We start from the raw sequence: 27,018 nt of genomic DNA, 5'->3' as shown, positions 1-27,018 counted from the left end.
TTATTTCCTACTCGCAGACCAGCGCTTCTCAACTCTGTTCTCAACCCAGGTCCTGGGAACCCACTGAGTACGCTGGTTTCTGTCATAGCCAATCTCTTAATCGATTAAGGTTGTTGAAAATGTGTTTTACCATAATTGTGTGGTTAAACTTATTTTAACACAATGGAATTTTTTGAGTTGGTGAAAACTTTGACATTGAAAAATAAATAACTTGCACTTAATGCTTTTATTTGCTGGAAAGTAAATTAAGGAAAGGGTGGTCTGACATTTGCACAGCACTGCACTGTGTGTGTGTGTGTGTAGTTGGGTAATGTATATTTTATTTATTAATTTATTCCATGTATTTTTAGATTCCTCACATTTTGTCTTGCGTGGCATGGTGGTGCAGTGGGTTGCACTGTTGCCTCACAGAAGTCCTTGGTTGTAATCCCAGCCAGGACCCGGTTGGGCTTCCTCTGGGTATTCCGGTTTCCTCCCACAGTCCAAAGACATGCAGGTTAAGTTAATTGGAGAGTCTAAATTGCCCCCAGGTATGAGTGTGTGTGAATGTGTGTGATGGATTGGTGAATTGTCCAGGGTCCATTCGTGCCTCTCGCCCAATGCATGCTGGAATAAGCTCCAGCACCTTCCATGACCCTGACCAGGAATAAGCGAGTATAGGTAATGGATGGAAGAGCATTTTGTCTTGTGTATCCTTGTCTTTACGAGTCAAGTACAACAAATTCTTAACAACTGTTATGGTTGATGTGGATTATTTAATATAATTCGACTGAATCCTCAACAAATTCTCCAAAATTTTCTAAATATTCTGAAATCAAACAGGATGACTTCCAATTTCAGAAAGTTTGAAATACCAGAAAAGAGAAAGGAAAGCTCTTGTTCAACGCATTTCGTGCTGTTGTATAACCTACATGTTTCTCAATAACTACAGCCGATTCTAACAAAATAATAATAATATAGTTTACTGTGGTTTATAAACATGTAACCATAATTCCTGCGGCCACATACTCGCTTTAGCATTGAATATGTCTTATTCGTGTTTCATGCATAGGTCAATTAAATCCATGCACAATTACAAAAAAATAAAGAGTTTGTGAAGTATGGAAACACGACTTAAATCCTATGAATAAGTCCTATCTCTGTCTTGTGGCATAATAAAAAATATCTTGTACATGTATCCATTCCATATAAAACATTTTTGCGAACAGCTGAGACAGATCGCCCGTTATCAGGGGAACTAAGAACTGTGCGCGTATTCCTGTGTTTTTTGCACCGTACATAATTTTTACGATGTTTTTGAGCTGAAGAAGCGTTTTCAGAGTGGAATATCTTGGTTGACGTCAGCAGTCTTCGCTTCCTTTCCCTTGCTCTGTGCTCTTCCGGTTTTGGTTAGGAGAGCAAACATCCTGGCGGTGTGCTTTCACCGCTTTAGTTCTGTGGTGTTTACCTCTGAATAGCACACCCTTCTTGATTTTACAGTCTCGCTCCACAATGGCCTGCGCTGCGTCAGACGGTGGCCTGAAACCGCTTCAGAATGCCATGAAACTGGCCAACATCGCTATACAGCTGGAGGCGGGGAACAGACACAAGGTAATACTGGCATGTCACTATGAATCTGTTATTTATGTGGGTGTACGCCGCTGCCTGCCAGTCAACCACTGAGTAGCTGATCATAGCTGTCAAACAGATGTTCGGAGGTGTATTATAGCTAGGTACTCCTAAATCGATGTATCCACTGATATATGTGAGACACGCACTTTCACTTCATCTCCTACTGATGTGCAGTGCCGGCGAATAAAATATTTTAGACGACGATGACGCTTATTTCTTTCAAAATGGATCGACAGTTTTAGCCCTTCTGTCTCGTCAGTATTGTTATGATCATATGTGTTAGCCTTATTAAAAATAGGCGATTTACGATATTAAACCAGCAATGGGAGTGAATCAGAATCAAATACTCAAACAACAATACGCTGGACAGCGACAGGAAATGACGTGTTTTCTCTCCAGGAGGCTTACTGTGAATATTTGAGGAGCATCAATTATATCTCGCACGCGCTGCTGGAGGATGCCTTGTCCAATCGTAAGTGTCCTTCCTTTCCTCATATCCGGGTCATTTAACAACTCACAGCATGCTGATGAAAATCATAACAACGGTCCGGAAAAGACACCTAACCCAAAAACCTGACTGTAGACAGAGACACCATGTTATTACTTTAAAAAAAAATCAGGTTAGTTAGGGCTTTGCCTAGAATTTTTTTGATCAAGTAGCCTACATCTGATCTTTCTTCTATTCATTTTTTCACAATTGTGTCTTTTTCTTGTCTTTAAAAAAAAACTTTTTAGCATTAAAACTGCAAACCATATTTGGTAGTTTGTCTCCCATACATAAATGCACGTTTTCAGCAGTACTGCTCTTGTTAAAGAGTTTCCGTCAAAGCTTGGCTTCCTGTATGGAAACAAGACTGCCTTTCCTGTGTTCACCAGGAAAAGGACAGTTGAAGGGACCTTTCTGTCAGTTCTGGATTATGGCCATGCAATTTCAGGTCACCCAACTGCTAGCACCCCCTATATTCCGTTTTTCACTCTGCACTTTTATTGCTGGTGATAATTATGGTGCCCATCACTGTTTCTTTTATAATAAGGTTGGCTGGCCCGGTATGTCCCCCATGACGGGATTAACATTCGTATTTATTCATTTACAAAGCTCTGCTTAGCAAATTAGTCCTGCCTTTCATTGCTGCTGGTGTGGAATGTACGTGTTAATCACACCTGCTCGTGGTACTGGCTCACTCTTCAGATCCCTGGAGTCCGTTCTGAATGAGGACGGACTGCGTTGTGCTCCTGTAGCCTGCAAGCTTAGAATGGCCGACTGGGCACCTCGAAAAAAGGCACATCACTGCCATTGCAGCAATTTCAGAGCCAAAATTTAAACTTTCCACGGTCTGATTCTAGATGTTTCTAAACAAACGTTTGCTTTTATTTTAGTTTCATTTTATGAATTTTATTAGTTTCCTTATTGTTGCCGTCTTTGTTGTTGTTTCGCGGTACCATTGTAAAAATGTAACCACACCCCTTGTCTCCACCCCACAGCTAACGTGAGCGGTGTTAACCCTTGTCTCCCCCTCAGCAGACAGAGAAATGGTACCGGTGGAAGTGGAGAGGATGCTGAGACTGGCTGAGCAGTGCCTGGAGAGACTCAAGTCTTTTGTAGGAAAGAGGGGTGATCTCCCCACCTCCGCCCCCGCCCAGGCCCCGACCCCGACCCCCACCTCCGCTGCCCCGCCCATCTCCAGCGCAATGAAAAATGGTGAGCTATGTTCTGCCCCCCCCCCCCCTCGTAGTCCATTGCCATGATTCCTGGTGTCTCTTGTACCAGTGTGTTTAGTGTATCTTCCTCTTCTGGTAGCAACTGAGCGAAGCATTTTTTTTTTTTTTTTTTTTTTAAAGGAAATGGTATTCTCCACACAATGAGAATTCTTTATCCACACACAGATATAATATACATATAGCCTACATTATATACACACATGTATGCCATGTATATGTGCTGTATATATATATATATATATATACACACACACATATGGGGGCCATATCGATGGCTAATGGTTCTCAGTTCTTTAGAGGTCTTGTAATTTGTTAGGACTAACCCTACAGTCACACGGGGCGACACAGGAGGGAGACAGAGCAACCGGCTGCCGTTGGCGATTTACAGCGACAAGAGAAAAGTGGCCGTTGCCAACTAGGCGAGGCGAAAATAGGCTAGAGGTCTATTTTATGCAAATACTGAGCGATGCGACACGGCGACTACCAATGGGAGTGAAGGCAGCGTGACAGACGTTGCTGAAACAAATGTGCAATCCTGACGAGCCTACTTGTTTAGTTCTGTAACCTGGTAACCACAAGCCAGGAACGCCCATAAGCGACAAGCGACAAGGGTTTGTCTCCCTCCTGTGTCGCCCCGTGTGACCGTAGGGTATGTGTTTTCCGAACTTTATTCTTCAGCATGCATTCTGCTGACTGTCCACCAGGTGTCTTCACGGGGCACACTGGAATCCTGACCACAACAGTGCAGTCTCTGGCCAGAAGTTTCCTCAGGGAGGGCTCAATGAGGAGCCATATCGATGGCTAATGGTTCTCAGTTCTTTAGAGGTCTTGTAATTTGTTAGGAGCATGGCTCAATGAGGGAGGGTTTCTGTCCACTTAGTGTTACCCAACATCCTTACATAACCAGCAGCAGTGCTGGTCTATGAGGCGACTGCAGTCTGCCTGAGCTGCCTGTGCTGGTAGACGAGGAGTCTGCAGTCTGTCTGCGCTGATTGATGAGGAGTTTGCAGTTTGCCTGTGCTGATTGATGAGGAGTCTGCAGTCTGTCTGCGCTGGCTGTGCTAGTAGATGAGGAGTCTGCAGTCTGCCTGTGCTGATTGATGAGGTGTCTGCAGTCTGCCTGTGTCACGGCTGCGCAGCTCAGCTGGGGGACTGCAGGGTGTAGCAAAGGGGGAGCTGGCAGGATGTGCTTTGGAGGACACGCAGACTAGCGTGAGCTCTTCCAAACTGACAAACCACATGGATTGGCTCATAGTTCTGATTGGGCATTTGAGGCTGGTAGATCTAAAGACATGCCGGTTGATTGGCCATTTTAGCTTTCCTTTCTTGCTTTGTTTTTCCTCTTGGGATGATGTTAACTTGCTATGTCAGTATAACAGTAGATTATCTCTTTTGAGATATTTACTTTTGGTACAGTACAAACTGTTGGTCTGTTAGGTTGAGATTACACTTATTGATTATAAATTGGCCTTCAGTGCCTTCTTGGTGATATCACACTCTTGTAGTCCTGAGATTAACACTGATGGGCTTTACTTCTGTAAGCCCACACATGAGCATCTACTAAGTGGCTGTAATGTAATGTAATTAACAGGGACCACTGATATATAATGTGGTGGTTGCTCTTATTGAACTTCATATAGAGTTTGAATGTTGGTTCCTGCAGTACACCCACCTCTTGCATCCTCTTACTGAATTTAAGGTGGTTTGTGTCGTATGTATTTGCTTGTATTGTTTCACCCATAGAGGCTCACATTGTGGCCTGTCCTGTGGACTTTGGAACTGTGTTGATTTCTCCAGAGGTGTCACCCATGGCCTTTGAGCCAGCTCCCCCCAGGCAGGCCCCCCGGCCAACTCACCGCAGGGTCCTGTCCGAGGGCGGGGGGGAGCTCTCCCCCTTCCTGCCCCCAGAGATCTTCCAGAAACTGCAGGAGGCGGAGTCACAGGACAGCAAGAAGTGAGTTTGTCTCGCACTCTTACATAAGCACGTTTCCCCCTGACCCGTACGCGTGCTTACATGCGCTAACACTCACACGTGCTAACACTCACGTGCTAACGCTCACACGCGCTAACTCTCACACTCGCTAACTCTCACACTCTCTAACGCTCACACGCGCCAACTCTCACACTCGCTAACTCTCACACTCTCTAACACTCACGTGCTAACGCTCACACGCGCTAACTCTCACACTCGCTAACTCTCACACTCTCTAACAATCACACGCGCTAACGCATCTCTAATTGAGCAGCTGTCACATGACCAGATTAAATCAGTCAGAACAGTCTGAATTGTGTGCTAACAGGGGGACAGCACTGGGTCCCTGCCCCCAATATATCACACCAATCAGTTTGCATCAGACATGTCGGTGTGACAACACAGACTTTGTGCTTTGTAATGGGCAGCGGGGGGGGGGGGGGGCTTTTTAATATCTCCATTTTAGAGCTTATGTTTCGCTCACATGTACGATATCCACTTCTGTGTCTTCGTACCTGTATACGAAGAAACGTATATGTGCCTTTATCTGAACGTGCCTGTGCTTGTGTGTGTGCGTGCGTGTGCATTTGTGTGTATATGTGTACATGTCTGCGTGTGCATATATGTGTGCATATGTGTATGTTTGTGTGTGTGTGTGTGTGTGTGCACATTCTGTGTGAATGTGTGCGTGTGTGTGTTTGTGTATATGTGTATGTGTGTGTGTGTGTGTATGTGTGTGTGTGTGTGTTTGTGTGTACGTGTGTCTGTGCGCGTGTGTATATAACAGGGAGCTCACTCCGATTGAAGAGGCCTCTCGGCTGAATCAGAAATTGAAGGCAAACTATGAGGCTCGTCTGGCACGACTCCATCCAGGCCAGGCCACACAGAAGACCTCACTGGTGAGTGCGTGAGTCTACGTCCTCTTTAAATTCTATGGTTTTGCATATTAGGACATAACTAACCCTCATCCAGTCCTCACCAGGGCTGAAAAGTATATAAATCTAACCTCATGTAAGAAATAACACATAAGAGATCTTTATTCAACCCAAACAAAGTCAACATTCAGAGCCCTCCTGTGAGTAAGTGCATCCCATGATGCACTAGCTTGTAGAACCCACTTTTTCTGCAATAACCTGAAGTATTTATTTCCTGTATGAGTTTCTTACATCACCTCAGAGAAATTCTAGCCCACTTCTCCTTCCAAAACTGCATCAGCTCTTTGATGTTTGAGGGCATTTGTCTATACACAGCTCTCTGAAGGTCCCACCACAACATCTCAATGGGCTTGAGGTCTGGACTTTGACTTCCAAAACCCTGATTCTTTTCTTCCCCAGCCATTCAGTCATGGATGCGTGATCCACTTTTGGCCAAGCTTTAGCTGTCAGACGTATGGTCTCACATTTTCCTGTGGAATATGTTGGTGGACTCAATGATTGTGAGGCATTTAGGTCCTGTGCCAGCAAAACAACCCCAAATCATCACCCCTCCACCATCATGCTTGACGGTTGGCATGGGGTTCTTGTGGGGATATGCAGGATTTGGCTTTTGCCAAACATGGTGTTGTGTGTTATGGCCAAACAACTCCACTTTGGTTGGTCTCGTCTGTCCAGAGGACAGTGTTCCAGAAGTCTTGCGGTTCATTCAGGTGCAATTTTGAAAACCTAGGCCATTCTGCACAGTTCTTTTGGGGGAGAAAGGGTGTTCTCCTGTCGACCCTTCCATGAAAGCCTAACATGTTCACTCCTAATGGTAGAATTGTGAACTCTAAACATGTACTGTGTTGACAAAGGCCTGAAGATCCCTGGATGTGTATTTAGGCTTCTTTGAAGTTTTTTGGCAAATCATGTGGTCTGAGTGTCGGCAAAGATTGGCAAAGATGACATAAATGTTCTCCACTAGTAAATAATCTTTCTCACTGTGGAATGGTGGACTTCAAATTGTTTGGAAATGGCTTTATAAGCCAAACTGGTGAGCAGCGATGGTTGCTTCTCTGAGATCGTCACAGACATGTTTTGTCCTTGGCATGCGGTGTTAACACAAACCTGAACGCTTCAGACTAAACTGTCAAAAGTTTCTTTATATACTGGTGGGAGGGCGTCCTGATGATCAACTAATCATGTGCAATTGATTAGCAGCACCTGGTTCTATTTACCTTCTTAACTGATATGGAAGCAGTGAAGTTCACTTTCCACACATTGTTTCTGCATGTTGGTCAAAGTGAGTCATGTGAGTCAAATTTGTGTGTGTTATGAATCACAAGATTATATTTATCTACTCTTAGGACTTGGTGAGGACGAGATGAGGGTTAATTAGAACGAGATCCATAATGTTTTGGACAAAGACATATTCTCAGCTTTTTATTGCTGATACATTTTGGTTTCACCACGTAGAAATGACAGCACTTTTTATTCACAGCCCCCCCCCTCCCCCACATTTCAGGGCACCATAACATTTGGGACAAATGGCTTGACGTGTTTCTGATAATTAGTTGTGTTCAATTTCTTCTTTAGTGCAGGTATAAGAGAGCTCTCAGTATCTAAACTTGTGATTGCCTTTGGAGTGTTACTGGCATTTGTCAATATGAAGACCAGAGTTGTGCCAATGAAAGTTGAGGAAGCCATTATGAGGTTGAGAAATAAGAAACAAACAGTCAGAGATGTAGGCCAAACCTTACACTTACCAAAATCAGCTGTTTGGAACATCATTAAGAATAAAGAGTGCACTGGTGAGCTCAGTGATCCCAAAAGACCTGGTAGGCCAAAGAAGACCTCTAGATTCAATGCCAGAATAATTCTCACTGCAAGATGCACACCTCTAGCTGCAAAAACAGGATGACCAGGTTACAGTTTGCTAAGAACCTAAAACAACCTGCAGAGTTCTGGACAAGAGTATGGTGGATAGATGAGTCAAGATACATTTATATCAATGAGGAACTGATCAAGATCTGAAGACTCCTTCCTCATCTGTGAAACATGGTGGGTGGGGGGGTGGGGGCGGGCTGTTACAGTTTGGGTATGTATGGCTGCCACAGGTTCTGGCTCACTTGTCTTCATTGATGATGTAACTACTGATAACAGCAGCAGAATAAATTCTGACGTGTACAGAAGCATCTTATCTGCTCAAGTTCACCGATAACCCTCCAACTCATTGGATGATGTTTACATTACATTACATTTATTTGGCAGACGCTTTTATCCAAAGCGACGTACAAAAAGTGCATTTGATGGTAAATGGAAATGCATTTCATGGTCATAGACAACTGCTGAACACAGGTTCAGTAAGGTACAATACTTATTTTGTACAGCTATTTCTAGCCAAGAACACAGTTTAGTTCACACAGTGAACACTATTCAGACCTAACCTCTGCAAAGCCAACTAGGCAGAAGAATAATCTACAGTATTAGGACAAATACAAATTACCAAAAAGTGCTGGGATGGGGCAACATGTAACAAGTGTCATGAAAAAGGGTGGGGAGATTTAGAGTGAAATATACAGCATGGTGGTGGTTAGTCTAGGTATAGTCTGAAGAGATGAGTCTTCAGGCCATGGCGGAAGATGGGTAGTGAGGGGGAGGTTCGGAGAGGGACGGGGAGTTCGTTCCACCACTGGGGAGCTAGGGTGGAGAAGCTCTGTGATCCCTTTGGGCGGGTGGGAGGGGTTACAAGGCGCCCTGCTGTCGCAGAGCGGAGTGGTCGAGCAGGCACATAGAATCGAGTCATGTCCTGCAAGTAGATGGGGGCTGTCCTGTTGGCAGCAGTGTAGGCAAGGGTCAGGGCTTTGAACCGGATCCTGGCAGCGACCGGTAGCCAGTGGAGTGATCGCAGGAGAGGAGTGACGTGGGAGAATTTGGTAAGATTGTAGATGAGTCGGGCAGCGGCATTCTGAATCATCTGTAGTGGCTGTATGGCACAAGCTGGCAGGCTTGCAAGGAGAGAGTTGCAGTAATCAAGGCGAGAGGTCACCGTAGCCTGGACGAGCAGCTGAGTGGAGTGCGTCATCAGGTATGGTCGAATCCTTCTGATGTAGTACAGAAGGAATCTGCAGGACCGTGATGTTGCCTTGATGTGCTCCTTGAGGTCCAGTTGGTCATCCAGGACCACCCCCAAGCTGTTGGCCGAGTGAGAGGCAGTCACTGTGGTGCCATCAACCATGATTGAGAGCTCACGAAGTAAGGAGGTCTTGCACGGGAAGAAGAGCAGCTCAGTTTTGTTGAGATTGAGACAAAGTCAAGACAGGTCAAGAAGGAAAGTTTCATCCTAGAGCAAGACAGTGATCCCAAACATACTGCTAAAGCAACAATGGGGGTTTTCAAAGACAAAAACTGGAAATTTCTTTCCTGGCCAAGTCATTCACCCAATCTGAACCCAACTGAAAATGCGTTTCATATGCTGAAGAGAAAACCTAAGGCAGCTATTCCCTGAAACAAGCAGAAGCTGAAGATGGCTGCTGTACATGTTCGGCAGAGCATCACCAGATAAGATACTCAGCAGGCGATGTCTGTAAGTCACAGACTTCAAACAGTCATTGTATGACAAAGGATATGCAACAATGTACTAAACATGACTACATTCATTTACATAACTTTAATTTGTCCCTAGCCTTATGGTGCCCTGAAATGGGGGGCTATGTATAAAAAGTGCTGAAATTTTTACTTTTGGTGAAACCAACATGTACAAAAATACCTTTAAATAAAAGCAGAGAAATCTAAAATTGTGGAGTACAGAGCCAAATCAAGAAAAAAAAGTCTTTGTCCCAAACATTATGGAGCTTGTGGTATGTCCTAATATGTAAAACCATGGAATTGAAAAAGGGTGTGCTTTCTTTTTCACATCACTGTATGTGTACAACCTTAATCTCAGTTGCACAAAGGTATAACTACTCAATTACAGGACTCTGTAATCTGGTATTCTCATCGATTTACATGTATTCTGCTGGCTCGCAGGCTATCTGAAGAGCACAGAACAAAGTACACACAGCAAAGTACAGGGATACAAACAGTGCTGTAATCAGTGGCGTAGGTTTTGTTTGAACATTGGGTGGGACACATTAAACCGGGGGTCTGGGGGTCCTCCCCCAGGAAATTTTGAGCGTCAAACACTTAATTTCCTGCATTCTGGTGAATTTTTATGCACCAATTAGTGTCTTTTCTGCATCAATTTATGGTGGAAATTTGTCTTTCATGTTTATATTGGGGGGGACAAATGCACATGTTCTAAATATTGAGGGGAACGTATCCCCTGCGTCCCCCACCCCCAAAATCTATGCCTATGGCTGTAATTAACATTTATAGATTCCTTACAGGTACATACAATGCAACTACATAAATATCAAGCTCACAAAAATACACAAATAGTACAAATTACATACTCCAGAAAGACATACTCCGGAAAGACAGAATTAAGGTGAAAGTGCTATTGGTACTGGTACAGACGGACATCATGAGTTTTCTGAAGAATGATGCAAGTGAAATTTCTGTGGAAGGTTGTTGGTGTGCTTGAGAATAGCGAGCATGTACACTGTAGGTGCAGGTAGAATAGATGTGTGGTTCAGGGTAACATCTGACTCTGGCGGTCCCTGGAACTGCCAGGCAGGTGGTGGAGAACCGAGAGATTTGTGAAAAATGATCAGGTGCTGGTCAGTAATGATCAGGTTCGGGTCAGTGTTTACTTCCTCTAGGAGACGGTGAGCGCGTGGTCATGCGTTTGTTTGGGGTTGTTCAACATGCTGACACTCCAGTCTAAAGTGCGCGTGTCTGCTCTCAGATTCCTCCAGACTCGAGACAGTTGTTCCTTTTGCGCCAGTTCTGACATATGAACCCGCGCGACCTCCACGCCCCTCCCAGCGTGCCCTCTGCACATCCACCCCTTTAACGCAGACCTCCCCAGCGCTCGCATCAGTCTGGGGTAGTTCGGTTCGTTTATAGCAGGCCGACCAACAGCTTCTCTTGAAAAATCCAAAGTGGAGGCGGTAGAACACACGCGCGAAAAATAAACGCTTCAGTTTTGTTACATTTATCCCGTATTGATAAGTTAAATATTTATATCCGGTAAGTGCATTGTTTTTGTTTGTCTGCACGGAGACGGTCGAGGTCTTGCACCTCCGCAAATGTGCGACACATTTTCATGGTTTATACGGCAGTGGTTTTCCAGAAATAAACACCTGTGTTTAAATTATTTAAATAGGAAGAATGCCCCGGTTAAGGCCCAAAGCTCCAACGGATCTTCGTTTGTACTGGAAAAAACTGAAGGCGTTTCTGAAGGTATTATTTAACTTTTTCCGCTGCTGTGACGGGTTATAAGAGTGCGCCTGTGTTTTCTCAATTATTTTAATGCGTTGTCATTGAATGATGGGTTAGACTCGAGAATTGCTTATTTTTTTTATTAAATTTAAAAAATGTAAATTACATGCCGTAGCCGTCAACTCTGAAAATGTACGTTGAGCGACATATGCAGTGCACATAATGTATCAACCGTTAATTCGCCATTACCCTGAAAAACAAGTCTATTGTAGTGACCAAATCATCTGTTTGACGCGGCGTCGGTGTGTTGGAAGAACAAACGCACCGACGCCGGTGACGTGGAAATGTCTTCTGTATAGCTACATTGTAAAGCGGCCTCTTGTCGATATGCTGGCTGTCGCGTGGTTTAATAGTTTGTGAAATATAGCTAGTGTTGTAACGTTCTGGAAAACTTGCAGATTAAATGTGAAAGCATTCAGGGAGCATGACAGGGGAGTTGCTAATGGTTATAGTTGGATTGTTTGTTGTTTGCTAGTCCACGATGTCTCGCTTTAGATTCTTCTATTCCTGGATTCTTTCTGGTATTTGTCCGATTCTATAAAGTTATGTATATCATGGACTGCCTAAAAGCTTTCACAGGAAAAACCATATTGTAGAAAACAGTATAAACCAATGGAGTTGTCACTGCAAACAAACCCAACTCGCATTCAGTTTTCCCTACAGTGTTCCAGGAAACAGGAGTGCTTTGCCAGAACACATTCATTGAATATCTGTATCCTCACTCAGCTAGAACAAGGTTCAATTCATGCAGCCTGCTATATAACCCTCTCTGCTGAATTCTGGATTCCTCCCCAGACTCTCTCCCTGCAGAGACAGATGATGGAGAATCTCATTATTGCCAAAGCCAGACAGGATGCTGTATCCTTAAAGCTCGTGCTGTGGGGGGTTAGGCTCCACATGGATAAGGTCTTCCTCCGGGCTCAGGTGACCAGTGGAGTTGTTGACATACTTTGTCCATGGCTGCCAACATGCTGACTGTGGGGGCGGGGCTTGGCAGTGCGGACATACCTTAAATACCTGTGGTGGGCTAAAGTCTGAAGATTGGGAGGAGAGTTTGTGGGATGAGGGGTGGGGCGGGCAGTGAGTGGGTGGGTGGGTGGGTGGAGTTTTCCTTAACACTGGCAGCTCCACAGGAAGATGGAGGAGAGGAGGCTCCGGCTGCAGGAGGAGGCCAACAGGTAAGCCCTGCCCACCTGTCACCTTTAAGCCCTCCTCTTACTCATTCACCTCCTACTTGCTACCCTCCTCTGTGATGTCATTCCTGCTGTGGTTACTATAGTTACTGCCTGTCTTCGTCCCACGTGTGGATATGTGCAAAAATGTTTACTATTTTTGTAAGTGCGTGTGTGTGTTTGTCTGTGTGTGAGAGAGAGAGTGTGTCTAAGGCTAGCATATAAGCATGTGCTTGTGTGTGTTTAAAGCTGCCGGCATTAATGTATGTGCGTGTGTGCGCGTGTGTGTATGTGTGTGTGTAGGAGGTTTGCTGGTTCAGATATGATCACTCCAGAGGAGCAGGAACAGAGGCTTCTGTACGCCAATGTACTGGAATATGATCAGGACCATGTGAGTCGGTTTCCACACTTCTACTCCTCGTGTCCCCCTCTCCTCTGTTTTTCTCCCTCTTCCCCCCCCCCCCCCCCCCCCCCCCCGCTCCCCCCTTTGTGTTTATACAGTAATGTGGTTTTCTGCAGGACTGGCCAAAACTCTGGAAAGCAAATCTGAAGAAGAACCCCAATGACAGTGCTTTGGTCTCAGGCCTGATTTCCTACCTGCTGAGGTACTGCATGCACACGTGCACACACACACACACGCACGCACACACACGCACACACACAAAAGTTTGTGAATCTTTCGATGAGTGTGCATTGGTGTATTTGCATGTGGGTACTTTCGTGTGTGTGTGAATGTGAGCGTGCTCATGAGTGTGTTGGTGAGCCGACGGTATTTGAGACTCTGTGTCTGGGTAACGGTGTATGGCTATGTCTGCATGTTTGCCCCTCCAGCTGCTCAGAGCACCCGGTGATGAAGCTCCTGAAGAGGCTGCAGTACCGGGTGTATAACCGCCTCTACCCCATAGTGAGCAAGGGCTCCGCCCCCAGCCCCACGCAGCCAATGAAGTCGTCGCGCAGCGCGCAGAACCTGCGCTCCGAGCAGCTCCCGGCCCCGCGCGGCCTCGCCCACAGCGTCTCGGACGCCTCCCTCTCCGTCTCCCTCTCCGTCTCCCGCGACCTCAACGCCAACGAGGAGGACTCCGCCCGCGCCCAGACCACGCCCCCCGCCCCGGACAGGGAGAACTCCTTCGAGGACCTGGAGCAGTACCTGTCCCAGCTGGACTGGAGCTCCGCCCCTGACTCCGCCCACAGTCAGCCAGGGGTGGAGGTGGAGACCTACATCACCCGCTTGGAGGAGAGCGCTCTGAAAGATCACCTGAGAGCCATCGTCAAGGACATCCACAATGCCATCGGTGAGTGTGTGTGTGTGTGGTGTGGGTGTGAGGGTAACCCAGACAACGCAGGTGTCAGTAGTGATTGGGTGTGTAACTCTGTGTGTTGCAGATCGCCTGCTGTCTCTGTGTTTGCTATCCTTTGAGTGTTTGAACACGGCAGCCGGCAAGGACCAATGTGTGGCCTGCTTGGAGGAGGCCTTCTTCTGCCCGATTTGGCGCCCCCTGCTGGCGCTGTTTAGGTATGGTGCCCTGTTGAATGCCACACAGAACTTGAACACTACTACTTAGAACAAAGACAGGGTCAGAACAAGACAGGGGAGTCGCAGTGAGAAAAACAGGGTGCAGCTGTGGTCAGGGTGTAGAACCAAGGTACAGATACAGAGGTGATCTTATATTTGTAGATGGCTAATTCAGACATTCATAACATTACAAATAAAATGCAGACCATTCAAGACAGTATGGTGGTTTTTCTATATACTAAATACCTTGTGCACTGTGTGGTTGTCAGCAACCCCTTGTTCAGGCTGTTTCCCATTGACTGTGTGAAATCAAATGGCACGAAGCGAAGATTCAGGCGGCACGTAATGGCTGCCTGCAAGAGTAAAAGGTTACACGGCTAACGCGAATCTCAAGATACTCAAACTTTGAGTAATCGCCCTCTTTATCACATTGTTCTAGCTTTCAACATGTTTGTGTGTCTGCTTTATAACGAAGCCTTTTAACCTATGCCATTATTTCAGTATTTCTGAAATGTCATTTGGCAGGAAAACCTGGAAGTAAAGCGTCTTGGTACTGCTCTCTAGCATTTGCATTTTTCTTTCTGCATTTCGCTCTGGCCCCGCCCCAGTTGTGATGTCAGAATACCTCTTTGGAGGTACTAGTATGCCGTATTAAACGTCGATCAAAATATCTAGCGGGATAATTGTTGCCATTCACAAATTCGTCCGTTGGCTTTTTTTTTTTCTTAAATGACAGAACGATGCCGACACGTGAGTGGTGAGACCCGCCGCTGTTTTTGGTTTCATCCCTACGTTTTCAAACCAGGACCAACACGGCGGCCTGTTCGTGAACTTCATCATATTCTAACCTAAACGGTCCGCTAAAATACGTTTCTGAAAGAATCTGCGGTGAGAAATAGGCCATGCTATTATCCCGCATCCATTAGTTCTGTAACAGAGCTGACAGAAAAGCAACAAAAAAAACAAAACCACAAAGAAGAGAGCGAGACACCAGGGGTGTTTTTTCACAGAGGGAACTCAAAAGCACGAGGGAACGCTATGTTTACTGGAAATCAGGTCAGAGAGGAAGGCCTGGTTGGGCTGGTGTGTCAGGAAGCGTGCTTTGAAATGGAAACTGAATCTAAGCTGCAGCATTCTGTAGCGTCTTTTCACATATAATGTTACCACAGGGAACAAAGGGCGAAGACACTGCATTTTGTGATCGTTTATGATTTTGCAGTAAGATTTTTCACTTGAAGGGGTTTTTCAGTGTGCCACACCATGTACAGCTGTAGCGGGGTACTACTTCAGTGGCTGGAGTAGAGGGTACAAGCTGTCCTGTATGCTTTTTGGGGTTTGGGCTGTGAAATGAAACGCGATCCGAGAAACGATAAGAACGGTGGCTGGTGGAGGTTTTGAAACGGAACCCCGTCTGGCACCTTTAATCTCTCTGCGAAGTCTTTGTTTCCTGTCGGGCGTTCAGCCGTTTTCACAAGGGGAGGTGAAATGAGCGATCGCTAATCTGCTGGGGAATTTGGTGCAAGTGAACGATTTACTTAATTTCAGCCAATAGATGGCACTGTCGCGCCGAGACGGACACGTAACTTCCCCACACTCAGCTTCTAATACTCCACTACATCGTGACACATAATGTGACATCATGCTAAAAGTTTTATTTCCTCAGATGGCCATAGCAGCGTAAGACGGAGATGCCTTACTTCCTGAGTCCGTATGAGGGCGGTTGGGTGTGGTTGGGCAGCTGAGTCTCTCTGTCTGTTAGCCACTCCCATCGTTTTGTCTCACCGCAGACAGGTCTACAGAGAGAGGGAGCTGTCCTTCGGGGCCAGCATGAGGCTGTACAGGAACGCCACCCCCGCCGACGTCGGTGTCGCGCCCAAACTGTTCCCCGAGGACCCGGCCCTGCTCCCCGGTTCCTACCCCTACGAGTCGGCGGTGCAGGAGCTGCAGCACCTCTGCAGAGAGTTCTGCCCCCAGCGCAAACTGGAGTGCATCGGTGAGGCCCAGGCCCCGCACACGGGTCTGTCTGTGAGTAACTCACCCCAGGTCCCGCACACGGGTCTGTCTGTGAGTAACTCACCCCAGGCCTCTGCTCGCTAAGCGCTTCTGGGTAGGACCGCTGATCTGGGATCAGCCTTGTCTCGGCCACGTCTGACCCTTATCCAGTATGAGCGGAGAGGCTAAACTAGATCAGTAGTCCTACTCTGAGATGCTTTGTGAATACGGACATGCGGGTCTTTAAAGTGACAGTTCACCCCTGGAGCCGTAACACTGCTGTACACACTGTACAGTTACTTGTAACGCCCTGTCTGTGTGTTACAGTAACGCCCTGTCTGTGTGTTACAGTAACGCCCTGTCTCTGTGTTACAGTAACGCCCTGTCTGTATGTTACAGTAACGCCCTGTCTGTGTTACAGTAACGCCCTGTCTGTATGTTACAGTAAAGCCCTGTCTGTGTGTTACAGTAACGCCCTGTCTGTATGTTACAGTAAAGCCCTGTCTGTGTGTTACAGTAACGCCCTGTCTGTATGTTACAGTAACGCCCTGTCTGTATGTTACAGTAACGCCCTGTCTGTATGTTACAGTAACGCCCTGTCTGTGTGTTACAGTAACGCCCTGTCTGTGTTACAGTAACGCCCTGTCTGTGTGTTACAGTAACGCCCTGTCTGTGTGTTACAGTAAAGCCCTGTCTGTGTTACAGTAACGCCCTGTCTGTGTGTTACAGTAACGCCCTGTCTGTATGTTACAGTAACGCCCTGTCTGTGTTACAGTAACGCCCTGTCTGTGTGTTACAGTAACGCCCTGTCTGTGTTACAGTAACGCCCTGTCTGTGTGTTACAGTAACTCCCTGTCTGTGTTACAGTAACGCCCTGTCTGTATGTTACAGTAACGCCCTGTCTGTGTGTTACAGTAACTCCCTGTCTGTGTTACAGTAACGCCCTGTCTGTATGTTACAGTAACTCCCTGTCTGTGTTACAGTAACGCCCTGTCTGTATGTTACAGTAACTCCCTGTCTGTATGTTACAGTAACTCCCTGTCTGTGTTACAGTAACGCCCTGTCTGTATGTTACAGTAACGCCCTGTCTGTATGTTACAGTAACGCCCTGTCTGTATGTTACACTAACGCCCTGTCTGTGTGTTACAGTAACGCCCTGTCTGTATGTTACAGTAACGCCCTGTCTGTATGTTACAGTAACTCCCTGTCTGTTTTACAGTAACGCCCTGTCTGTGTGTTACAGTAACTCCCTGTCTGTGTTACAGTAACGCCCTGTCTGTGTGTTACAGTAACGCCCTGTCTGTGTGTTACAGTAACGCCCTGTCTGTATGTTACAGTAACTCCCTGTCTGTGTTACAGTAATGCCCTGTCTGTATGTTACAGTAATGCCCTGTCTGTGTGTTACAGTAACGCCCTGTCTGTATGTTACAGTAACGCCCTGTCTGTATGTTACAGTAACTCCCTGTCTGTGTTACAGTAACGCCCTGTCTGTATGTTACAGTAACGCCCTGTCTGTGTTACAGTAACGCCCTGTCTGTATGTTACAGTAACTCCCTGTCTGTGTTACAGTAACGCCCTGTCTGTGTGTTACAGTAACGCCCTGTCTGTATGTTACAGTAACGCCCTGTCTGTGTGTTACAGTAACGCCCTGTCTGTATGTTACAGTAACGCCCTGTCTGTGTTACAGTAACGCCCTGTCTGTATGTTACAGTAATGCCCTGTCTGTGTTACAGTAACGCCCTGTCTGTATGTTACAGTAGCGCCCTGTCTGTATGTTACAGTAACGCCCTGTCTGTGTGTTACAGTAACGCCCTGTCTGTATGTTACAGTAATGGCGTCTGTGTTACAGTAACGCCCTGTCTGTGTGTTACCGTAACGCCCTGTCTGTGTTACAGTAACGCCCTGTCTGTATGTTACAGTAACGCCCTGTCTGTGTTACAGTAACGCCCTGTCTGTGTGTTACAGTAACACCCTGTCTGTATGTTACAGTAACGCCCTGTCTGTGTGTTACAGTAACTCCCTGTCTGTGTTACAGTAACGCCCTGTCTGTATGTTACAGTAACTCCCTGTCTGTGTTACAGTAACGCCCTGTCTGTGTGTTACAGTAACTCCCTGTCTGTATGTTACAGTAACTCCCTGTCTGTGTTACAGTAACGCCCTGTCTGTATGTTACAGTAACGCCCTGTCTGTGTGTTACAGTAACGCCCTGTCTGTATGTTACAGTAACGCCCTGTCTGTGTGTTACAGTAATGGTGTCTGTGTGTTACAGTAACGCCCTGTCTGTGTTACAGTAACGCCCTGTCTGTGTTACAGTGCGGACATTGAGGCTCATCTGTGTGTGTGCTGAAGATTACCGCGGCATGCAGGACCCAGATGTTCCGCCCAGCACGGCAGCGATGTGAGTCCCCCCTGCACCCCCACCCCATGAACCCCCCCGCCCTGCCCCGCCCTTGCTCGAGGGGGGGGAAATGCACGCTCTATCCTCTCTCTCTCACACACACACACACACACACACTCTCTCTCTCACACACACACACACACACACACCGTGCTGTCAGCAGGAGTGGCGGTTGTGGAAGGCCCCCCGCCGAGCCGCTGTCTCCATGTCAGGTCGGATCGCCTCACCCCGGCCTCACCCAGGCCCACACGCAGCGGGGGCCCCTGTCTGGACCCCCGGCCCCCCGTCTGGACTCCCCGGCCCCCCGCAGCGTGTCCTCAGATGCCCGGCTCTTACCCCGAGTGACCCTGTCTGCGTCTGGAGGAAGCTCTTATCTTCTGCCATTGTTAGGGGGATGTGGAGAGCATCTCGACCTCCCATGGTGGGAGGAAATGAGAGAATAAAAGTGTAGCATTCAAGGACGCAGCCAACCGTGGTGTGGCGCTCAGCTCCTCGTGCTTTATTAATAATGTCAGGGAGGGTCGTCGGCAACATTCCGGTAAAATTCATACCAGCCAGACTGTAAAAACCTCACCAACTTCCTGTACAATGCACGCCAACGTCCTGTAAAATTCAGACCAAATTCCTGTTAAATGCGCACCAACTTCCCGTAAAAATGGTGCCCATCTTTTGGATTAAACTGAACTATTAGTCAGCATGTGCTTTATTTTGGGGTGCCCGCGTTCCCCCCCCCCCCCCCGCTGCATTCTCATTGTCTCACTGAGGGGGATTCAGGTGAGGTCACGTTGGCCTCCGTTAGCTGCACCAAACGTTTTTATCGTCAGCCAAACGAAGCTCAGCATGCGTAAGTGCGTAAGGACGGAGTGTAGCACAGTGGGTAAGGAACTAGACTTGTAACCGAAAGGTCGCAGGTTCGATTCCCGGGTAGGACACTGCCGTTGTACCCTTGAGCAAGGTACTTAACCTGCATTGCTTCAGTATATATCCAGCTGTATAAATGGATACAATGTAAAAAAAATGCCATGTAAAAGTTGTGTAAGTCGCTCTGGATAAGAGCGTCTGCTAAATGCCTGTAATGTAATGTAATGTAATGTAAGTGAAACCCAAAGGAAGATGTAGTTTATATTAGCGGGAAGCTGCGCAGTTTGTTCCGGTGCGACTGGTGTGTTGGTCAGAAACGGTCAGGGCGGGAAGCTTGGAGACGAGCGTGTTCACCCGTGTTAAGCTGGAGGAGCGTGTTCACCCGTGTTGAGCTTGGACGAGCGTGTTCACCCGTGTTGAGCTGGAGGAGCGTGTTCACCCGTGTTGAGCTGGAGGAGCGTGAATAGGGGAAAGTGTGCGGGTACCTCTCCCCCGCTACTGAGCGCGATCGCCGGGGCGTGAGCGCTGTACCGCGGTCGCCGGGCGTGTCCCTGGCCACTTCGCTGCCGCACACCGCCGGCTTCGTGTGGGAGTGTTCGTGTGGGAGTGTTCGTGTGGGAGTGCTTGCGTGCCTCTCTCTCTCTCTGTGCGTGCGTGTGTCCTAATATGTGCGTGCGTGTACGAGTGAGTGAGTTTAAATGTTTGTGCGTGAGTACTTGTAGTGTGTGTGCATGTGTGCGTGTGTGTGCGTGTGTGCGTGTGTGTGCGCGCGAGCGAGCTCGTGGGCGTGAGTGAAACGCGAGACGAGTCGCACAATGTCCACCCGGCTGCGTCCCCAGCAGAGGGCCGGGGGGGGAGTTGGGTTACCTGTGGTCAGGAAGGGAAACGTGACACCTGCACTCTTGTCACGCAACAAATTAACTCAGACGACTGCGTGCTGAGGGAGTTAGCTTAACCAGCCGTGTGTGTGTGTGTGTGTGTGTGTTTGTGTGTGTGTGTGTGACGCGAGTGTGTGTGTGTGTGTGAGTGTGCGTGTGTGCGTGTGTGTGTGTGTGTGTGTGTGTGCGCGTGTGTGTGTGTGTGAAGTGATTTAGTTTCACCCACTGCATGCAAAGTGATTTAGCTGAATGAACTACTTTATGTAAATGCGTAAACGACTGTATCTGTGGTCAGTTTTACTAATTGAATTTGAGGTCTGGTAGTTTAACTGCAGTGATTCATTTGCAATGAGCTGCAAAAAACGGTGCCCTGGAGGAAGGTGGGTGTACTGGAGCTGTGAAGCGCGTGAGGCTGTGGCTTATCATTAACACAGACGTGGTGTGCGGGTTCAGTTGGAGACCAGGCCCATTCCCAGTGATCTGCCGAGTCGTGCCAATACGCCTTACATAGCGCACTTTAATACCATATTGCTTTTATGAATTATGGGTTTAGAAGTGTACACTTTAAATATACGGCTCCTGTGGAATTTCCATGCACACTAGCCATTTCGTTTATGAAACGTGTTCAAAGCTTCTCCCTTCTTTTTTCTGTGCTTCTGAATTCCTTATATGTAGCAGTCCATCCCGCAGTGTCCTGGCATCATGACAAAAATGGAAAATACGTGCAAGATAAAACTAAATTTGAGATCTGGAGTCAAAATAATAAAATGTCTTTGTTTCTCTAATTTTCCCTCTCTCTCTCTTGCTCTCTGTCCCTGGCTCCTCTCTCTCTCTCTCTCTCTCTCTCTCTCTCTCTCTCTCTCTCTCTCTCTCTCTCTCTCTCTCTCTCTCTCTCTCTCTCTCTCTCTCTCTCTCTCTCTCTCTCTCTCTCTCTCTCTCTCTCTCTCTCTCTCTCTCTCTCTCTCTCTCTCTCTCTCTCTCTCTCTCTCTCTCTCTCTCTCTCTCTCTCTCTCTCTCAGAGGGGCTGATGACTTGCTGCCCATCCTGTCGTTTGTAGCTCTTCGTACTGAACTTCCGCAGCTGGTGTCTGAGTGTGCTGCCCTGGAAGAGTTCATTCATGAGGGGTGGGTATCTGACACTGCCTCCACCCAAAACACCACTTACCGTGGCCCCGCCCTCTGTGTGCGGTCTCACCTCTTTCTCTATGTATGGCTCCGCCCCCTTTCTGTGTGTGTGGCCCCGCCTTCTCTGTGTGTGCCTCCGCCCCCTTTCTCTATGTATGGCTCCGCCCCCTTTCTCTATGTATGGCTCCGCCCCCTTTCTCTATGTATGGCTCCGCCCCCTTTCTCTGTGTGTGGCCCCGCCTTCTCCGTGTGTGCCTCCTCCCCCTTTCTCTGAGTCTGGCCCCGTCTTCTCCGTGTGTGCCTCCGCCCCCTTTCTCTGTGTATGGCCCCGCCCTCTGTGTGCAGCCTCACCCCCCCCCCCCCCCCTCCCTGTGTATGGTCCCGCCCTCTTTCTGTGTGCATTTAATGTTGAATCACACTGCACGACCCCTTTTTTAGTTGAACAGAAGTTACTTTTGTCCAGCGGCACTTGTCAAAAGTGTCGTGCAACAAAGAATAAATTAGCCTTAAATGTCATAAACGTTCTTATGCTGCAATGCAACAGTAGCAGTTATATTCTCTTGTTTCTATACTATATAACTCAAGCGTTGCGTTATAATTTGGCTTTCTGCTGGAAAGGTGCTGTGTAGTGAACTGAGCCTCGGAACCAGCTGAGTGAGTTCCCCCTGTTCCGCGTTCAGCTCTTTCAGGGCCTTCGCAGATTTGAATGGATTTTCTTTTTACTGAGTTATGGATATTGGCCTAATTGTCCCCTGCGTGCATTTGTTTACAGTTTTCCTCTTCGTGGAAGGCTTTTAGAAAAAAAAAAAAAAAAAAACAAATTAACGAACTATGCACGCAGGGTTTCAGTTGGGCTTTTGTCCCAACTGTCAACATCTCGCTTTGTAAGCGGACCCCACGTTTTACCGCCGTGTCGTGTGATTTGTTTCATTACTGAACAGAGTCTGCTGCCAGGGCCCAGGTCTGGCAGTACTGCCAGAGATGTCGAGTTCATTAGTATTTTTGTTACAGGGTGTTAGTTTTGAGCTACGGTTTCGAGTTGAGGAGTTCTATTCTTCAACTCCCAGTTCTATTCGCACGTTTGTGTATATTGACATAATAGCATCATAGGTAAGTGTGAGTTCGTACCCGAGTTGGTTTCTGTCCGTTTATGGGCTAAACTGTCTTAATTGAATGAAAAGCTATTTGTGATTTGATAGATACTTATATTTTTTTATCTGGCTCTCTTTCTCTCACGCACAGGTATCTGATAGGAGAGGAGGGGTACTGTCTCACATCTATGCAGAGCGCTTTGTCCTACGTGGAGTCGTTACACACAGGGAAGGCTCCGCCTCACTACCCTCGATTTACCTGAGCCAGGTACCTGCCTCTGAATCACACTCACACACACACACACACACACACACACACGCTCACACACACACACACACACACACGCACAATGGATGTATTTTTGTAGCATTAGTCGCGAATCTGTAGAATCGATTCTCATCTCAAATCTGTAAATGGTATTGAAAATCAAACGCGCTTTCAAACCACCTTGCCTATGGAGAGCACCCTATCAGGGACTAGCCTGAGGTCTCCATGGTAACATTCCCTACTTTGTCTGCTAGTGCTGATTTTATTGTGCGTGTGTGCGTCCCCTTCAGGTGAGCTTGTTGCCACAGGTGCCGACTCAAGATGCAGAGTGGTGCGGGGGGGGGGGGGGGGTGTTCTTGGGGAGGGTCAGTTCCAGTCAGCTGACCTGCACTGCCCCTCCCTCCAAAACCCACAGGCACGCTCCATATGAAATCTCCCGTACGCTCAGAACTTCGGCACCGCCCCCTGTGCCTCGCAGCGAATCAACGTGGAGCGGGCAGATTCGACGGCTGTCCGTCACACTGGAACTGCCCCCTGCTCTCTGTGGCGGGACCCTCGCAGCTGGCGTTGCCACGGGAGACAGTGGGGAGAGGAATGTGGTCTGCTTATTGTACAGTAACTTTTTGTGTCCAACATTATCAACTTATGAGTGAATGTCTTCAAAATCACCAACTTATTATGAAGGTCATAAGGGAGGAACAGTTCAGCACGCAGATTTCAGCTATATAGTGGACACATGGCCAGTTTATGGACCATATTTACGGCACTGGACAGTTAACTTTTACAATTTATTTAATCTACATACATCCACTGTTCTGAGTTTCCTCCCCCCCCCCCAATTTAAAGTGCCTTTGCACCTGTACAGTTAAAATTACTTCACTATTCTATGTAAGGTTGGTCATTATTAGTATGTACAGAAAGGAAAGGGGGACTGAGTGGTATTTCTACTGATTTTAATATCCTGCTTTTATTTTAGGATCCTGTTTGTGAATTATGTAACTGTACATAGGTCAGCAGGCTGGATCAACATGTATATGCATGTATATTTGCCTGACTGTATGCTGTACAGAACAAATGTGAAATTAATATTTATATATTACCTCTGGAATGTGTGAGCTGTGTGTATGTGTGTGTATGTGCATGTGTGTGTGTAATTCTCACACTAATTCACTTGCTTACCTGATTCATGAAATTACTTTTGTGTCATTCATAGACACTAAGTGTATTCCCAAACACCTGCACAAAGAATTGATCGATGTAATCTTTCACAGAAGTTTTGTTATGTTCTCCAATATGTCAGTAAGCAAAGAGGTGTTGCACACTGTGGGTTTTTCCTCTGTTGCCTGTTTTGAATGTCATTTCTACAGGGTGTCACTGGCACATTCAGCAAGTTGAGTTTTTTCCACGTAGAATGGGGGACGTACCCCCTCAGAAATGGATGGGAGTTCACTTTGTACGTCTTGTTGAGGCTTGTATGTGAATTGGGAGATCTGGTACACAGCTATTGGTCTGGTAGTTTAGGGTTAGCACTAAATGCACTTATCAAGGTTAGGATTGCAACCGACGCATGTGTTGCTGAGTTGTCGGTGATGGGACACGGGGTGTGTGTGTGTGTGTGTGTGTGTGTGTGTATGCGTGTGTGTGCGCGCGCATGTGTGTGCATGGGCGCTCAGACGCAAGCTGTGAACTCAAACAATGTTATACCTGGGAGATGTGAAAAATAACTTTTTTTTTTTCTTTCTTCTTTTAATGGGTTCGTTTTACCGGTGTTCAGCTGGGAGGGTTCGGCTGCTGTGTTCCCGCAGTTTTTTTTAGTCCTCGTTTTAAAATTTGTTGTTTCCGATTTAAACGCTTTTTTTAAATTGGTCTGTCAAAGAAACAAAAAAGTGTCCTGAGGGAAATGTTGGGAGAGGAGGGAAAAAAATGAGTGTGAGGGAAGTCTGTGTTCCGGCTGTTTTCTGTGAACTGTTAACCGCAGCTGGCCGTAGGGTGGAGGTCGGGTGGGTGTCCTCACTCAACTGTGGTTGTACTGCAGGGACAGGAAGTGACATCATCTGCTTGGTCACTCAGAGAAGCTGCTGTGGACTAGTGTGTGTGTGTGATATGTACTGTACAGATGCTCCTCTGATGTGCATTACTGTGAAAAGCAGTGTCTGTTCATTCTGACGTGGTCCTGTCCTGTCCCTCTCTCTCTGTGGTGATGGGTGTCCAGTATGTCAGTTTTATAATAATAAAGTAATTGGAAACAAGCTAAACTTCAATCTCCCTGTCTCCATGACAATCGTCTCAGTCCTACTTAAGGTGTCTGTTCTGCTCCCTTGCTCCCTCCTACCCTGAGCAAGTCATTACTTGTGATGTGATGTCACAATGGTAGGTATGGTAATGCTGATGTGGGCGTGTTCTAAGATGTGTTCTCATTTAACCTCATTGCACACTAAAACACGTCACCATCATCAGTCGGAGCCGCTTAACCACCTACAGTGTGTCATTATATTTGGAAATCTATATGCTGTGTGACGTGTTGCCTGTTGGACTTTCTCCTAGCACACTGGCCTCCAGGAACCTATTATTTCTTATCTTTTCAGATGAGATTTTATTACATTTTTAATTTTTTTACTGGATCTAGCTTTGCTGTGCTCCGTTGAATGGGTCATTGAGTGGGTTTTGGATGAGTTGTTCTTCGAGTGTTTGTTTAGTGGGTTACTGAGCGGATTTACTTAACATTAGGAAATGGTCTTACGTGGTTAAAGGTATTTGGCTGATACCTTGGACTGCATCTGTGTCTCCTGAAGGGAGGGGTGAAGTGCTGTGGGGGGGGGGGGGGGGGGGGCTTCTTTGTTACCAGCTGTGCTATGGACACATTGGGGACGGACTGGACTAGTTTTGTTTTTGTGGTTTTATTCCTTGCCATTAATGTGCTCATTTGCATGTGTGTGCGTGTGAGAGACTGAAATTTTTGTTCAGCTGACACACTGTTATGACCAGGTGGTCCCGCGTTCTCACGGAAGGGCAGCCCCACCCTCCATCTCCAGGGGTCATGTTTTGCTTTTTCTCTCTCTCTATTTCAGTCCAAGAGAGAGTTCCATGTCTTGTGGAAACCAGGACATTCCAAGATTTAATAGAACCCAGATCAGTGGCCATGCCCTCTGTTTGACTCTGCTGGTTCTCCCGTCTCCATGGATATTGACTCGGGGTTCTATGCGTGCGGGGTGCGGGTGTCAGGTGCACCACTGCCCCTCCCTCACGGCAAGGCCCTACGTGTGGCGGGGTCTCATTTTGTCCGGTTTGTGTGGTTCGGAGAATTCGGCAAATTCATTACATAACATTTATCCGGCAGACGCTTTTATCCAAAGCGGCGTACAATAAGAGGTACAAATTCTTAATCATATGTCTCTGTACTTAAGGGTGTAGGATTTCAGTTGGATCTTCATCAGGTCTAAGTGTCAATTATCTCATTTGTAAAACTATTGTATTATGTTAACCTACTGTATGTGTGATTGTTCAGTTGCTTAGCCATGCCTATCAGTTACATAAAAATAGTTTGTCTGTGTTTGTTTCCTAATGGCTGTGTGTATGATCTGCTAAGAGACAGACCCAGATGATCACGGCCAGGCCAAGGAATGCGAGCTTTAGCAGTCGTTCTAATGGAGAAGTGAACCTGCCCTTTTCCTTTGATTATAATTATTATAATGTTCTAGCAGGGCCCATGTCAGACAGTACTGATCTAGTAGCAGAAGGTTCTGGAGAAACTGGCACAGTTGGTTGGGTGGCAGACTCTACACACACCCCCCCCCCACCCCCCACCCCCTCAGTGTGGCTGTGGGCTTGCTTCCCTGTAATCTGTATCGCAGTCCTGTCTCTCTCCGTAGCCTCTGCTCGTAACGCACCGCGCAGGCTCACATGCTATTCATTGTTGCGCCAGTTGAATTTTTCACGTAGTCCAGGCTGGTTTAAAATAAACCGATCCCTACCCCGTTCTTTCTGTTTCTCCTGTACGCTGTGCGCCTTTCTGTGAGAGAGTTGGGAACCCGTGTGAATGCACCGGGGGATCGCGTGCGAGCAGATAATAGACCGAGGGGGGCGTAAGACGACCCTCCCTGCGCTCGTTCGAATTTGGGCC

General features: G+C 47.1%; 1 protein-coding gene across 4 annotated transcripts; it reads left to right on the top strand.

The window, feature by feature from the left end:
- Positions 1-1,367: 1,367 nt before the first annotated feature.
- Positions 1,368-25,153, top strand: vps9d1 (VPS9 domain containing 1). 4 transcript variants are annotated; one of them, XM_035396375.1, is made up of 16 exons: positions 1,368-1,590; positions 2,011-2,083; positions 3,134-3,310; positions 5,074-5,284; positions 6,090-6,201; positions 12,397-12,459; positions 12,727-12,779; positions 13,077-13,164; positions 13,293-13,378; positions 13,605-14,065; positions 14,157-14,286; positions 16,074-16,279; positions 18,592-18,676; positions 21,435-21,539; positions 22,782-22,898; positions 23,189-25,153. In XM_035396375.1, exons 1-15 carry the CDS (start codon positions 1,492-1,494, stop codon positions 22,891-22,893), a joined length of 2,061 nt encoding a protein of 686 aa, XP_035252266.1. In that variant the 5' UTR covers positions 1,368-1,491; the 3' UTR covers positions 22,894-22,898; positions 23,189-25,153. The 4 variants fall into 4 exon arrangements, with proteins under 4 accessions (XP_035252266.1, XP_035252267.1, XP_035252265.1 ...); XM_035396376.1 differs by having other exon boundaries at positions 3,131-3,310; positions 5,128-5,284; XM_035396374.1 differs by having other exon boundaries at positions 3,131-3,310; positions 23,314-25,153.
- Positions 25,154-27,018: the final 1,865 nt, after the last annotated feature.

This window comes from Anguilla anguilla, chromosome 16 (genome assembly GCF_013347855.1).
Source record: "Anguilla anguilla isolate fAngAng1 chromosome 16, fAngAng1.pri, whole genome shotgun sequence".
Classification (NCBI taxonomy): Eukaryota; Metazoa; Chordata; class Actinopteri; order Anguilliformes; family Anguillidae; genus Anguilla; species Anguilla anguilla.
The sequence above is the reverse complement of the archived record's forward strand: the minus strand, read 5'-3'. Positions and strand labels throughout refer to the sequence as shown.

Coding starts and splice junctions, on each gene's coding strand:
- vps9d1 (XM_035396374.1), top strand. CDS start 1,492: ATGGCCTGCGCTGCGTCAGACGGTGGCCTGAAACCGCTTCAGAATGCC. Junction 12,460..12,726: donor CCAAAGCCAGACAGGATGCT/GTATCCTTAAAG, acceptor TAACACTGGCAG/CTCCACAGGAAGATGGAGGA. Junction 14,066..14,156: donor GGACATCCACAATGCCATCG/GTGAGTGTGTGT, acceptor TGTGTGTTGCAG/ATCGCCTGCTGTCTCTGTGT.